At 47.8% G+C, this 15395-nt stretch overlaps 1 protein-coding gene across 2 annotated transcripts in view; it reads left to right on the top strand.

Annotated features, from left to right (window-relative positions):
- Window positions 1-14582: 14582 nt before the first annotated feature.
- Window positions 14583-15395, top strand: part of ARFGEF1 (ADP ribosylation factor guanine nucleotide exchange factor 1) — a 331110-nt gene continuing 330297 nt past the window's right edge. Inside the window, exon 1 of one of the 2 annotated variants that reach the window (XM_063923867.1) lies at window positions 14583-15263. In XM_063923867.1, the coding sequence (XP_063779937.1) occupies window positions 15167-15263 (97 nt within the window). In that variant the 5' untranslated portion in view covers window positions 14583-15166. The remainder of the gene's footprint in view (window positions 15264-15395) is intronic. The other variant, XM_063923866.1, reaches the window with a different exon arrangement.

The raw sequence follows: 15395 nt of genomic DNA, 5'->3' as shown, positions 1-15395 counted from the left end.
ATAACGCTCCCATGTGTAACATGCTCTGAGCAGGAACCAGGGAGGATTTCTTCCAGTTGATCAGCCACCCGTGGGCTTTCATGCACTGGACCATCAGATCGAGATGACACAGGAGAAGTTCTGGGGAATTCGCCAGGATCAACAAATCGTCCAAGTACGGTAGGATCCTGACCCCTTAACGGCGGAGCATAGCCGTCAAGACCGCCATTACTTTGGTGAAAACTCGGGGAACCATTGTCAAACCAAAGGATAACGCCCGAAATTGGGAATGTAGGTTGTCCACCGCAAACCGCAGGTACTGTTGATGAGATACCGCAATAGGAATATCAGGTAGGCATCCTGTATGTCCAGGGAGACCATATAGTCCCCAGGCTCCATGGCCAGAACATACGAAACTTGGAGACCCGCACATGCTTTTTCAAGGACTTTAGATTGAGGATGGGCCGCGAGGACCCATTCGGTTTCGGGACTAGAAACAGTGGTGAATAGTACCCATTGCCCCTCTGAGCCAGAGGCACCGGTACTACCACTCCTGTGGACAGGAGGGAATGTACCACCGAATGCAACGTGTTTGCTTTTGCCAGATCCAGAGGCACATCTGTCAGGCAAAACCGCTGCGGGGGACGATTCTTGAAGGGTATGGCGTAACCACGAGCGACGACTTCCCTCGCCCAGGTATCTGAAGTGGTCTTCAACCATTCCTGGGCAAAACCTAGAATCGGACCCCCACCTTAAGATCTCCCAGAGGGAGGCCCACCCTGTCATGCGGCAAGCTTCTCCGTTTTGGAAGCTGGCTGACGGGTGGCCCAGGCACGCTTTGGTCTGAGCTTGGCAGGTCTGGAAGCACAAGCTTACTTTGGGTACGCCTGACCTTTTGCTTTACCTGGAGGACGAAAGGGCCGAGAGAAAGTACTTTTAGCCTTCTGCGTTGAAGGAACCGTACTAGGTAGGCAAGCTGTTTTAGCAGTAGCCAGATCAGCCACAATCTTATTGAGGTCTTCTCCAAAGAGAATGTCTCCCTTGAAAGGAAGCACCTCCGGGGTTTTCTTGGAATCCATATCCACCAACCAGGTTCTCCACCAAAGGATACATCTGGCCAAGATGGACGTAGTAGCAGCCTTGGCCGCGAGCACCCCGGCATCGGAGGTTGCCTCCTCAAGGTATAGAGAAGCCGTGGCAATATACGAGAGACATTGTCGAGCATGCTCAAATGCATTGGAAGGCAGTTCCGCCTCAAGTTCCTGAGCCCATGCCTCAACAGGTTCAGCAGCCCAAGTCGCTGCAATTGTTGGCCTATGCACAGCCCCCGTTAGCGTATAAATCGCTTTTGAACAGCCCTCCACACGTCGATCCGTCGGTTCCTTCAGAGAGGTGACGGTAGTTATTGGCAGAGCAGAGGACACAACCATACGCGCCACATGAGAATCTACAGGTGGAGAGGTTTCCCAATTTTTACATGCCTCCGGAGAGAGAGGATAGCGAGCCAACAGTCTCTTATTCGGTATATATTTAGTCACGGATTTTCCTAGGATTCCTGGCGTATGTCAGCTAGATGATCAGAATGGGGTAAAACTTGTTTAACCACCTTCTTACGCTTAAACCTATCCGGTTTCTTGGAGACAGACTCAGGCTCAGGATCATCAGTCACCTGAAGAATGAGTCTGATCGCCTCAATCAAATCCGGGACATCCACTAATGATTTTCCTTCCCCATCAGAAACATCTGTGTCAGTGTCTGTGGGATCAGTACAGTATATGCGCCGTCCTCGTCAGAGGATGTGTCTTGAATAGCCGTGGATTGGGAGGAGGTAATGGCCCGTTTAGAAGACGACTTAGTCTTAGGCGGGCGAGAGTGACCCTTAGATTTAGTCATAGATCGGTTCAAATGCTGTAACTGAGTAGAAAGCTGATCCGCCCATGGCGGGTTCACAGCAGGGACCATAAACTGTTGCAGTGGCACAGGTGGTCCCACAGGGGGCGTTAATTTAGTCACAAGCGTTGTTTAATAATGTGGAAAATGTAGCCCAAAGTGGGTCTTGTGATGCCCCAGGTGCTACCGACCCACTGGGGGGCAAGGAACCCCCTGAACCTGAACTCTCAGCTGCCATATTATCCTCCATGACGTCCGCAGCCTCACTACCACGCAGTGTGGGAGAAGCTGCAGCGTTGTTGCCACGTGTAGCCGACATAACTATGTGCACAATATTGGGCAACCAGGTACAAAGCGTAGCAGCACTATACCTATCAAGAACTCTCAGTAAAGCGTGCCTATGCAGTGGCATCACAAGGGGGGTGCGGGGGGTGCGGCCCGCTCCCGGGTGTCACCCGCCGAGGGGTGACACCAAAATGCCGGCTCCTGCAGAGTGACAGAAGCCGAGTGCTGCACTGTTATGTTATGTGCAGCACTCGGCTCCTGTCACATTGTAGGAGCCAGCACTGCAGGGACAGCACCTCCCGAGAGTCAGCCCTCACCTCCCACACCCCCCAGTGAAAAAAAAAACGGGTGTCGGGACGCGAAGCCCCGCCCCTCCACAAAGCCCCGCCCCCTTTGCGTGCCTGCAATGGTTTAAAAACGGGTTCCGCCCGTGAAGCCCCGCCCCTCTATTTAAGCCACGCCCATTCCCATGAAGCCCCACCCCTTTTACCCTCGCTGCCGCACCGGGTGTCACAGAGGTGAGTGACGCCTCTGTGCCTATGAAAGCACAGACCGGGAGTTCAAGAGATATAGATTAAATGGTGACTATAAATCACAAGAAGAAATACACTGTCATACCCCTTTCACATCGCACAAATAACCCGGTATCGACACGGCATATTGCCATGTCGACCCGGGTCAGTGTGCGATGTGAAAGGTCCTTGGTCGTTTTAGCGGGTCGCCTGACCCGGTAATTCAACCCGGTAAAAAAGAAGGGTTTTACCCGGGTTGATTACCGGGTCAGGTGCGGTGTGAATGGGAGCCGTGTCGATGCGACACGGTTCCCATTCACAGCATAGGGAGAGGCGGCGCAGGAGATGAGCTCATCTCCCGGCGCCGCCTCCACCCCCGCCCCTGCTGCTGCTGCTCCCTCTGCTGCTATGGCAACCGACCCGGTATATTGCCGGGTCGGAAAGCCAGCAGCGGAGCGCAAATGCCGGATCCCACCCGGTAAGTACACGTTTGTCTTACCGGGTAGGATCCGGCATTTGCGGTCTGAAAGAAGCATAAGTATACCTTGTGATACACACGTATATTAAACAGAAAGAAAAACCTAAAAACACTTGGCCCCCTCAGGTATAGTAATATAGGAATAGCCCACTGAGTGAAATACCCTGTAATTAAGGTAACCACGCAGCAGCTACATGCACACACTGACACACACGTATATAGGGGTAATTCCAAGTTGATCGCAGCAGGAATTTTGTTAGCAGTTGGGCAAAACCATGTGCACTGCAGGGGAGGCAGATATAACATGTGCAGAGAGAGTTAGATTTGGGTGTGGTGTGTTCAATCTGCAATCTAATTTGCAGTGTAAAAATAAAGCAGCCAGTATTTACCCTGCACAGAAATAAAATAACCCACCCAAATCTAATTCTTTCTGCACATGTTATATCTGCCTCCCCTGCAGTGCACATGGTTTTGCCCAACTGCTAACAAAATTCCTGCTGCGATCAACTTGGAATTACCCCCATAGTCACAAGCGTACCATGCAGAAATGATGTACCATAAACTGCACTGGACTAGCTATAGAAAGTAATACTCAGTATGGCTATATGTGATAACAATAGATATAACAATGCACAGTAAACACTGTATGTATATCACCAGAGCCGGCCCTACGCATAGGCAAACTATGCAATTGCCTAGGGCATCTGGTATGCCTAGGGTCACAAGCAGCTTCTGCTGATTAAAATGATATGCGGCATGCCTATATTCTGTGTGTAGCATTTCGTATGCAGATACAGCCACAGTCGCACACAGTATATAGGCATGACACATATCATTTTAATCATCAGAAGCTGCTTGTGCATCCAAGCCACAAAGCAATGCAAATAAGATGCACTTTCATTAAAAATAGGCACCCGACGTTAGCAGAGTTGACTCGCGCCAGGTATCTCCTGCGGCATGGAGGCAAGATTTATGAGGACACATCTATATCCAAGCAGAGGCAGAGGTCACAGTGTTAGTGGCTGTGTGAGTGGGTTGGTTGTGCAATAAAGTTTGGCATATGTGTAAGGGGCATTATGCGTTTCATGTGTATAAATGCATTAATAATGTGCAGCAAATGTGTAAAGGGCACTATATGTGTATAAGGTTATTAATAATGTGTGACATATGTATAAGGGGCACTGTGTGTGTCATTATGTGTATAAGGGCACTGATAATGTGTGGCATATGTGTAAGGGACATTATGTGTGTCATTATGTGTATAAGGGCATTAATATTGTGCGGCATATGAGTAAGGGACATTATGTGTATAAGGGCATTAATAAGGGTTGCCATAATATGTAAGGCGCAATATGTTTATAAGGACATTAATAATGAGTGCCATATGTGTAAGGGGCATTACTGTGTGGTATTATGTGTATAAATGCATTACTAATGTGTGGCATTATGTGTATAAGGTGCTCTACTGTGTGGCATAACGTATAGAAAGGGCACTACTGTGTGGTATAATGTAAATAAAGAGCAATATGGTGTGGTGTAATGTCAATAAGGAGCAATATGGTGTGGTGTAATGAGAATAAAGAGCAATATGGTGTGGTATAATGTGAATAAGGAGCAATTCAGTATGATGTTAAGTGAATGAGGGGCACTACTGTGAGGAGTAACGTATATAAGGTAAAGTGGTACTACTGTGTGATGTAATGTGAATAAGGGACACTATCGCATGATAAATTGTGAATAAAGTTGCACTACTGTGAGGCATAATTTGAATTGGGGGTACTATTGTGTGGCCATGCCCCTTGGCAGCAAAAACATAAACCTTTTTGGGCTGTGCAGCGAATGTGCGTACTGTTCTTATTTAAATTACAGGAGGTTGGAAAACCAAAATAAGGACTGCTATGGGTGAGGAGTGAACATCTCTGCTTTGCTTACATCCTGCCATCAGGCTATCTCCCACTTACTTGCACATCATGTCATCTGTTTGTCGCCCCTTCCCACTAGATTGTTAGCTCTTCAGAGCAGGGTCCTCTTTCCTCTTGTTGTCAAAGCCCTCTTCTCGACACATTTCACTCGCAGCTTTTTCTACTCAGTGACCATCTTTACCTGCTTTTTCTCCTGCTGGTAAATGCTCATCTCTATCTATGGCTGCCAGCCTCAAGTAGTACGGTGATTACTCCCTCGCTACTTACATCTAAGCTGTATTATGTTTTGAGAATTGTGGTGCTCTTTGTTACCTGTACTCTATTTTTGTTATTTATTTATTGTAATGTTAAGTTTTGTCTCCCTGTATTGTCCTTTGGCCCTCATTCCGAGTTGTTCGCTCGCTAGCTGCTTTTAGCAGCATTGCATATGCTAAGCCGCCCTCTGGGAGTGTATTTTAGCTTAGCAGAATTGCGAACGAAAGATTAGCAGAATTGCGAATAGAAATTTATTAGCAGTTTCTGAGTAGCTCGAGACTTACTCCTACACTGCGATCAGTTCAGTCAGTTTCGTTCCTGGTTTCACGTCACAAACACACCCAGCATTCGCCCAGCCACTCCCCCGTTTCTCCAGCCACTCCCGCGTTTTTCCCTGAAACGCCTGCGTTTTTCTGCACACTCCCAGAAAACGCCCAGTTTCCGCCCAGAAACACCCACTTCCTGTCAATCACACTACGATCACCAGAACGATGAAAAAACTTCGTTAGGCCGTGAGTAAAATACCAAACTTTTGTGCTAATTTACTTGGCGCAGGCGCACAGCGAACATTGCGCATGCGCAGTTTGCGACTAATCGCTCCGTAGCGGAAAAAAAAATAACGAGCGAACAACTCGGAATGACCCCCTTTGTACGGTGCTGCGAAACACTTGCTGCGCCTTATAAATAAAATGCAATAATAATAATGGTGCTGGGAAAGGGGTGCAGGGTCAGAGGCAGAACTTGCGGTGGTGCTAGGGGGCACCAGCCAAAATCTTGCCTAGGGCATCATATTGGTTAGGGCCGGCTCTGTGTATCACAGGGTGTTTGTACCACACAACCCTGAATGTATGCGCTCTTTCTTAACTAACACTGTCCCAGTGACAGGTAGAATACTTAAATGTCCTGTAAGAAGCACAGCACTGGCAATCAGGCGGTTCTACAGAGGAGGATTTGCCTCAGCAGTCCTAAAAACAGCTCCGCTCAATCTGTGATGGCCGCTGGTCAGGAGTGAAGGAGAGATATGCAGCTCCAGGGCGGGAACATTGCAGAAATGGCACCCTGGGGCTGGGGCCTCAGATTCGGCCTGCTCCCCCTGCTGGCATCCCCACCGGGCGCTGCGGGCAGTACAAAACGGGGTTAATATAGGAGAAAACCCCCCAGACCTGTGCCCCTTAACTGTCCCTGGTGGCTAGTGCAGCGGCTGCCCAGTAATCAGTGTCCACGCCAGCGCGCGCGCGGCCCGCCCCCTACGGCTACGCTGGATCGCGGTAAAGTGCGGGCACAGAAGCCCCTTACCTCCCCTTCGTCAGCGGCCTCGCGATCCGGGAGGGCGGTGTGTGTGTGACTGACCTTAGGAAGAAACCAGAGCCTCCGCTGCAGTGACCCGGCAACCAGGGCGCGGGAGTATACAGTGCCGCTGGGGGTGATGGAGCTGCAGCAGAGATGTCTATTAGACCTAGCCTGCTGCAGCCCTAGTAGTATTGTACCAGCCAAAGTGGTACAGTTGGAAGCTCTGTAGATGGTCCTCGGGCAAGCCCGCCCATCTCCAGCCCCTAGAATTATGGGGCGCTAGGCAGCTGCCCAGTGTGCTCCTGCAATTAGATGGCACTGAATTTATGTCCTCACCAGGTCTATCCTATAACATACCTCCCAAATTCAGAAGGCAGCAATGCGGGACCTGGTGCACCAGAGGCCCGCCTGCAGCCAAAAAGGAGATGGGGCCTCTGGAGGAGGGGGTGGAGGCTCGCTGCACGAACCCATTTCATTATTTTGGGGGCGTGCCCATCACTCCCATGCGCATGCCGTGCACATGCACACAGCATCCATCTATTCAGTGATCACCGGCTGCTTTGCAGAACAGAGCAACGGTGATCACAGGCTCTCCCAACTTTCCCCGCCTGCAGGACACTGCGGCCTGCGGGCGGGACAGTGTCAAATAACGGGACTGTCGCACTGGAATTGGGACAGTTGGGAGGTACGATATAACAAAGAAAAAACTACTATTTGCGCTATAACAATACAAGGTGCATATATGAACAGAAGACACATGTATGTAGTTAATTTATTTCAGATACTAAGGGGTCTATTCATGTAAGAATGCGATGTTTATGTTTAACTTATCACTAAACATCGCATTCTTATTTCAGGGTTTTTTTCAGATTTTTAATGCAATTCATTAATACTTACCTGTTCCCTGATGCGATGCGGTATCCGGCTGTTCCGCGATCCCGGCTTCCCCAGTCTTCTCTCTTCATACCGCGGCTGGGATCTTCTGCACATGCGCAGTGTCCCCCCATGCCTCCAGGTGTCATCTGCGGGAAACGAGACCTCCAGCAGCGGGCAAGGGCAGCAAGGAGGAGGTGACCCGGCATATGCAAATGCATATGCCCTGGGCTCCTCTGATTGGCTCCTGTCACGGAAGGGGGCGGGGAGAAGGCAGGAGATGGACGTCTTCACTGCTCTTCTCCTGTACAAGCCTCCCCATCGCCTGTCTGAGATGGCGATGGGGTTTTGCGAAGGGTAACGGAAAGCTGGGCTTTCCGTTCCTACATGAATTGCAGTCACCATACAAACGTCTTTTCTCTGCTGCATGAATAGACCCATAAGGGGGGAATTCAAATGTTTGAAAAGTCGGTTGGGTGTCTGTTTTTTTCCTGTCTATTAGATAGGAAAAAACAGACACCCAACTGACTTTTCAAACAATTGAATCTCCCCCTAAGTCTCCAATCCAATATATAACTGTATTTGGCGACACTTGCCGCATTACATGCTGATTTGGACTTGTAAGCTCCCTGCACTCAAACAACATGGGTAAGCAGTCCATTCTATTTATTTTTCAAACACAAAGGACTAATATATTGGACACAATAAGAAGTATTCACTTGATTTTTTTAAGACAGTAAAAGCTACATATATTTTTTAAGTGCACATTTTTTGAGTCACGTGACATATTTTATATTGTAACATTGGATGCTTCATAGGATTATAATCCTAAAATAATATATATATGTATATATGTATACAAGAAATTCCAGCAGCACTCCCAATCACAAAATATAACTGTCCGGTGCCCTCCTAAACCCGTATGGCAGCGGGTCATATATAGCGTCCTGTCGGCGGCACTCCGGTATCACAAAGACAGAACAGCAGGTTTTCAGAAATAATAACGTTTCGAAGCTTTAATCACTCCGTCTTCAGGTTATACAAGTATTAAACACCACATACCTTTTATTCCCTCCCAATGTGCAGAGAGCCCCGGCGTGGACCCGGCGTTCCGACGCCCACTAATGACGTCATCCTGCCATCCCACCTGCCAAAGGCATCACTCTAATGAATGTGACTGTAACAACATCTAAAAGCATCTACAAACAGATACATTACATACATAAAATTAAAAGCAAATGTAGCACAGACACAGATGCAGTGATTATATGTAGATAATCAAATTTCAAAGATAACATGTACATCTGAAATATCAAACATTATTCACCCAAACAATGTAAATTCCTACCACAGAAACTCATCTGATTTACTTATAGAAAACAGTGTAGTCCCAGAGTCTCATTGAGACCCCTAGGTGCCAATGTTTGAAGCTCATAAATCCACTTAGATTCTCTTTGCAGTAACTGCAATGACCTATTCCCCCCTCTAATATTGGCCGGTACATGATCGATAATAATATATTTTAAGCAAGCTATACTATGTCGTGCCAAGGCAAAATGACGTGCCACCGGTTGATCGCTTGTGCCATTTAAGATGGCCTTTCTAATGGCCAATTTGTGGTTGGCCATCCGTTCCCTCAATGTGCAATCAGTTTTCCCGACATAGTGTAAGCCACAAGGGCAACTAATCAAGTAGATGATATACTTGGTCGTGCACGTCAATCTAAAATTGATGGTGTATTTCTTACCACTGAAGGGATGATTGAATGTACTCCCCGTCAAGAGTGATCTGCACGTAGTGCAATTCAAGCACCTGAAACAACCCTTGCGTAGGGACAGAAATAAATAATGATGTATCTGTTGAAAATGTTTCTAACATTGATATGAAGTGTTATAACAATTTGAGTAAAATCGAATTTGAAGCACTGAGAGATTTGGCATCTTATTCTGATATCACAATACGCCCCGCCGACAAAGGTGGGGGTATTGTGATACAGGATTTGGATGCATACAAAGACGAATTACATCGTCAATTAAGCGATTCTACAGTATACAGGGTTTTGAAGGGTGATCCCACTGATATATTTGCCCAAAGTTTGCATGATAAATTACAGAGGGCTGTTGATACAGGGATTATTTCTAATTCCTTTATGAAAGCACTAATTGTTGAACACCCTATGGTCCCTTTGTTATATTCATTACCGAAGATACATAAACGGCTGGATAATCCGCCGGGACGCCCTATTATTGCTGCCCGTAATGGGCTATTTCAGAACGTAGCTACTTATCTTGACTCTTTGTTGCAACCATGTATAGTGAACAGGGATAGATACTTATTAGATACGACTTCTTTTATTAAGCATTTACAAAATCTTGGGAATATTCCGTGTGATAGTGTGTTATGTAGTATAGACATTGCCAGCTTGTATACAGTGATTCCCAATGAGGCGGGGTTACAAGCAGTACACAAACTAATTATGGGTAATCCCCTATATAGTGGGCCTGATGTGGATTTTGTAATAGATCTGTTAGCCATGACCCTCACGCATAATTATTTTTTATTTGACGGCAGATTTTTTCTGCAAACCTCTGGGTGTGCGATGGGGTCCCCTGTGGCCCCGTCGTATGCTAACTCATATATGTTTATGGTGGAGCAAGAATTTTTTTTTGATAGGGCTTTTGTTTCTGAAGCCATCATTTTGTATTTACGTTACATCGATGACGTATTTGTCATCTGGTCAGGAGCTGCGGAGAAATTAAGTGATGTTATTAATGTACATAACCAATCAGGACACCCCATTAAATTTACGTGTGAGATGAGTAGGGAGAGTGTCAAGTTTTTGGACGTATTGGTGAAATGTAAGAATGGCATTATATCTACTGATCTTTATTACAAAAACACAGATCGTAACACTTTACTCCACTTCTCAAGTTTTCACCCCCTTTCATCGAAATATGGGTTACCATACTCACAGTTCTTACGAGCTGTGAGAATTTGCAGTGACAAAGATGATGCTGCAGCCCAGATTGATGATATGATCATCAAATTTAGACAGAGGGGATACCCTCTTGAGAAATTGTTGGTGGCAAAACAGAAAGCACTTAATATGGATAGGCAATCCTTGCTCTCACGGAAACAAAAGAAAACTATCAATTCCCGTTTCCCTTGGGTGAATCACTTTAATACTAAGAGTGGGGCGATCTCCAAGGCCGCTAAATCTTTATGGCCTATGATCCAGTCTGACAAGGATTTGAACCTCTCTGAGACCTCGATTATGCCAACATACACAAGAGGTAGAAACTTACGTGATTGGGTGGTTAAAACAGACATCACGGGGTTATCTTCTACACAAAGCGAACAGAATATGTTTCTGTCCCTACGCAAGGGTTGTTTCAGGTGCTTGAATTGCACTACGTGCAGATCACTCTTGACGGGGAGTACATTCAATCATCCCTTCAGTGGTAAGAAATACACCATCAATTTTAGATTGACGTGCACGACCAAGTATATCATCTACTTGATTAGTTGCCCTTGTGGCTTACACTATGTCGGGAAAACTGATTGCACATTGAGGGAACGGATGGCCAACCACAAATTGGCCATTAGAAAGGCCATCTTAAATGGCACAAGCGATCAACCGGTGGCACGTCATTTTGCCTTGGCACGACATAGTATAGCTTGCTTAAAATATATTATTATCGATCATGTACCGGCCAATATTAGAGGGGGGAATAGGTCATTGCAGTTACTGCAAAGAGAATCTAAGTGGATTTATGAGCTTCAAACATTGGCACCTAGGGGTCTCAATGAGACTCTGGGACTACACTGTTTTCTATAAGTAAATCAGATGAGTTTCTGTGGTAGGAATTTACATTGTTTGGGTGAATAATGTTTGATATTTCAGATGTACATGTTATCTTTGAAATTTGATTATCTACATATAATCACTGCATCTGTGTCTGTGCTACATTTGCTTTTAATTTTATGTATGTAATGTATCTGTTTGTAGATGCTTTTAGATGTTGTTACAGTCACATTCATTAGAGTGATGCCTTTGGCAGGTGGGATGGCAGGATGACGTCATTAGTGGGCGTCGGAACGCCGGGTCCACGCCGGGGCTCTCTGCACATTGGGAGGGGATAAAAGGTATGTGGTGTTTAATACTTGTATAACCTGAAGACGGAGTGATTAAAGCTTCGAAACGTTGTTATTTCTGCAAACCTGCTGTTGTGTCTTTGTGATACCGGAGTGCCGCCGACAGGACGCTATGTATTTTTATTATATGTCAAATACAGTTATATATTGGATTGGAGACATAGGGGTATATTCAATAAGAGTCGGGTCCATTCCGACATGCAGTTGTCGGAATGGACCCGACAACACCTATTCAAAGAGCGGCCAAATCTGTTCCCTGTGTCCTGTCCTGCCGCTGCTGTCAGCGGCTGCAGGGTGCGCTGACAGCAGCAGCAGGGGGTGCAGTGTGCGGCGGCCAGCGGGGGGAGCAGTGTGCTGTGGCCGTCAGGGGAGCAGCGTGAGGCGGCCAGCAGGGGGATCTTCCAGCGGTGGCTGGAGCTGGCAGCGGGAGTGATCTGTGCGGTGGCGGAGGCACTGCAGGTATTATCATCCCCGTAGCCCACCGCACCGCTCCCCGTCTCCTCACCCAATCCGACTTGTTTTCAAGTCAGATTGTGTATGTCGGAAAGGGGGCCAAAACCTGTTGGATTTGGCCCCGTTTCCGACAGCAGCAGGTGGATCGGCGGGTATTCCTGCTTTTCGACAGCATTCCGACAAGTCGGGTTTCCTGACTTGTCGGAAAAAATGTGCCCCTATTGAATAGGTCAGAACTCCTTCTGACCTATTCCAGTCGAAAACTGCTGTCTTTCCGACAAGACATCAGTTTCTGACTCTTATTGAATATAGCCCTAAGGGGGGAATTCAATTGTTTGAAAAGTCGGTTGGGTGTCTGTTTTTCCATGTCTATTAGATAAGAAAAAACAGACACCCAACTGACTTTTCAAACAATTGAATATCCCCCATTGTATCTAAAATAAATTAACTGGTTGAAAACTATACATGTTTCTTGTGTCCATACATGCACCTTGTATTGTTATAGCGCAAATAGTCATTTTTTCTTCTATATTTTTTTTAAAACATCTTATGGCGATTAGAGGGTCTTTGGTCCTCCCTTTCTACCATAAATTAGCTGTGTGGACACAGACACAGCTGGACTTGGTTTGCAGCTTGTATTATTATTAATTAACATCAGTTGGATATACTAAAATCCCTATAAGAGCCTAAATTCTTTTTGTGTTTCTATGTCTGTCCCGACACCAGGGGTGTAGTGAGGGTGGTTCCAGTGGTCCGCGAGCTCCGGGCGCTGGAAAAGCTAGAGGGCGCGCTGCTGCCTGTCCCCCCTCCCTCCTCTATACTGCGGGCTGCTGTACAGGCAGTCACAGAGCAGGAGGAGGAGAAGCAGAGGGGCGCACGCCTACTCGGAGATTAGGTAGGGAACAGGGCAGGCCAGAGGCGATAGCAGGAGACACTGACAGCCGGCACATGCCGGAGCTCTGCCCGCCCTCTTTATGTGTCTCACTACTGTCTGCTTGCAGCTGTGCAGCAGGGTTACTTCTGTCCTGCTACACCACTCTCTGCCCCCGCTGCTGCAGCACCTCTTTCTGCCCCGGCTGCTGCAGTACGTCTCTCTGTCCCGAATGCTGCAGCCAGGGCCGGTTCGAGGGCCCTCTGCGCCCCGGGCAGGAAATGGGGGCGTGGGTTAATACAGGGGGCGTGGTCAGCTACGCCCCCTGTATAGTAGTAGCGCCGCTTAAATGCTGAGCGGTGCGCAATGACGTCATCGCGCACCGCACAGCAAAAGGTCCTCTCCACGAAGGGAAACTAGACGCTACGCGTCTAGTTCCCTTCGTGGAGAGGACCTTTGCTGTGCGGTGCGCGATGACGTCATCGCGCACCGCTCAGCAAAGGTCCTCCCCACGAAGGGAAACTAGACGCTACGCGTCTAGTTCCCTTCACAGGGGACACAGCTCACAGCCGGGGGACACAGCGGGCAGCGGAGGGCACAGCAGTTGCGGATCTTGCCATGGTGCAGCGCCCTCCGGAAGGCGGCGCCTCGGGCAAAAGTCCTGCTTGCCCGTGGCAAGATCCGCTACTGGCTGCAGCACCTCTCTCTGCATTAGAAGCTGCAGAGTAAAATGTATAAGTGGCTCCACTGTGGCATAACATGTATAAATGGGTCTACTGTGGTGTAACATGTATACGCGGCTCTACTGTGTTGTGTAATGTATATAAGGGGCTCTACTGTGTGGCGTAACACGTATAAGGGGTACTACTGTGTGGCGTAACACGTATAAGGGGTACTACTGTGTGGCGTAACACGTATAAGGGGTACTACTGTGTGGCGTAACACGTATAAGGGGTACTACTGTGTGGCGTAAAGTGTATTAGTGTGTAAAGTGAATAACGGACAATACGGTGCGTTGTAATCTGAATTGGTACTATTCTGTGGTCACGGCCCTTCCCCATGAAGCCACACCCCTATATTTTTGTTGCACACCTTAGGCACGCACTGTTCCTATTTTGAACATGGGGACGCCCAAAGAAAACTTTCGCCCTGAGATCCACAAAGTCTAGAATCAGTCCTGTCACCAATTTGGATTTTTTTAAATGTTTTTTCTTTTGAAATACAACATTCTCCAATTCAGTACATGGGAGGAGGCGCCGAAACATACCCTTGCTCCGTGCACCATGGCACCTAGCTACACCTCTGCCCGGCACGCACAGTCATATAATTACAGCGATAAGAGGAAGGCGAGAACTGCAGATATTTTGGTATCCTTTATCACAATTTTTATATTTATAAGTAATCAATTAGATCTTTAAATAGCTGTTATACGTAGACATACCATAATATCCCTTTAAACCAAGACACTCATGAATTACACAGGTTCTATGGCTGATTAAAACCAGGTGAAATGCAGGCTTGAATTAAACCAGCCACAGAACCTGTGTAATTCATGATGTCCCGGTTTAAAGGGATAGTATGGTAAACCGGAATTGTTACTCAGGACAACGAGATTGAGGGTTCTGCTGGCCTGTGCTTATAGTCTTATTACACTGCAAGTTTTAGAGACTTTGCAGTGTAACCTCTGCAGAAAAATAATAATAATCATATTAATACAATGTATGAATATGAGGCCTTGCTGTGTGACTGTACGGGCTGATCCGGTATGCCTGGCCTGCTGCTCTGTCATCCGTTTCCCGGGGCATTAGGTACACACAGGTTTGCTTACAACCTGCAGCACTGTGTGACCCGGGACACCCACCCTGCGCCCTCCCCGGCAGCTCCCCGTCCCTCCCCCGGGTGTTGCTGCAGTGGCTGCTCTGGGCGGGTCTGCTCCTGACGTCGCTTCCTTCCAACATGGCGGGCGGAGCCGAGCTTTCCTGAGCCGCTGAGCAGCCGTCACAGCAGCCGCAGCGACCTCACGTTCCCCGGGAGCCAGCGCCAGACACACAGCCCCTTTGCTGGTGACAGCTGTCGCCCGGGCTGGGATGGGGCGGCCTTCAGCAGGAACTGTCGGGATATAACGCCGGGACTGGGAGATCGCAGCCTGGGGAGAAGGATCGCACCCTGCGATAATAACAGCAGCAGCAACAACAACAACAACATGTTCCTGACCAGAGCCCTGGAGAAGATCCTGAGCGACAAGGAGGTGAAGAGAGCCCATCACAGCCAGCTGCGCAAAGCCTGCGAGGTGGCGCTAGGTCAGTACTGCTGGGGGTGGCTGCATTGTATGTGTGTGACAATGGGTAACTACTGTGTGTGTGAGAGACAATGGGTGACTGCTGTGTTTGACAATGGCTGACTGCTGTGTGTGTGACAATGGGTGACTACTG

The sequence above is a fragment of the Pseudophryne corroboree genome, chromosome 5, assembly GCF_028390025.1.
Source record: "Pseudophryne corroboree isolate aPseCor3 chromosome 5, aPseCor3.hap2, whole genome shotgun sequence".
Classification (NCBI taxonomy): Eukaryota; Metazoa; Chordata; class Amphibia; order Anura; family Myobatrachidae; genus Pseudophryne; species Pseudophryne corroboree.
This window is presented reverse-complemented; position numbering and strand designations above follow the sequence as displayed.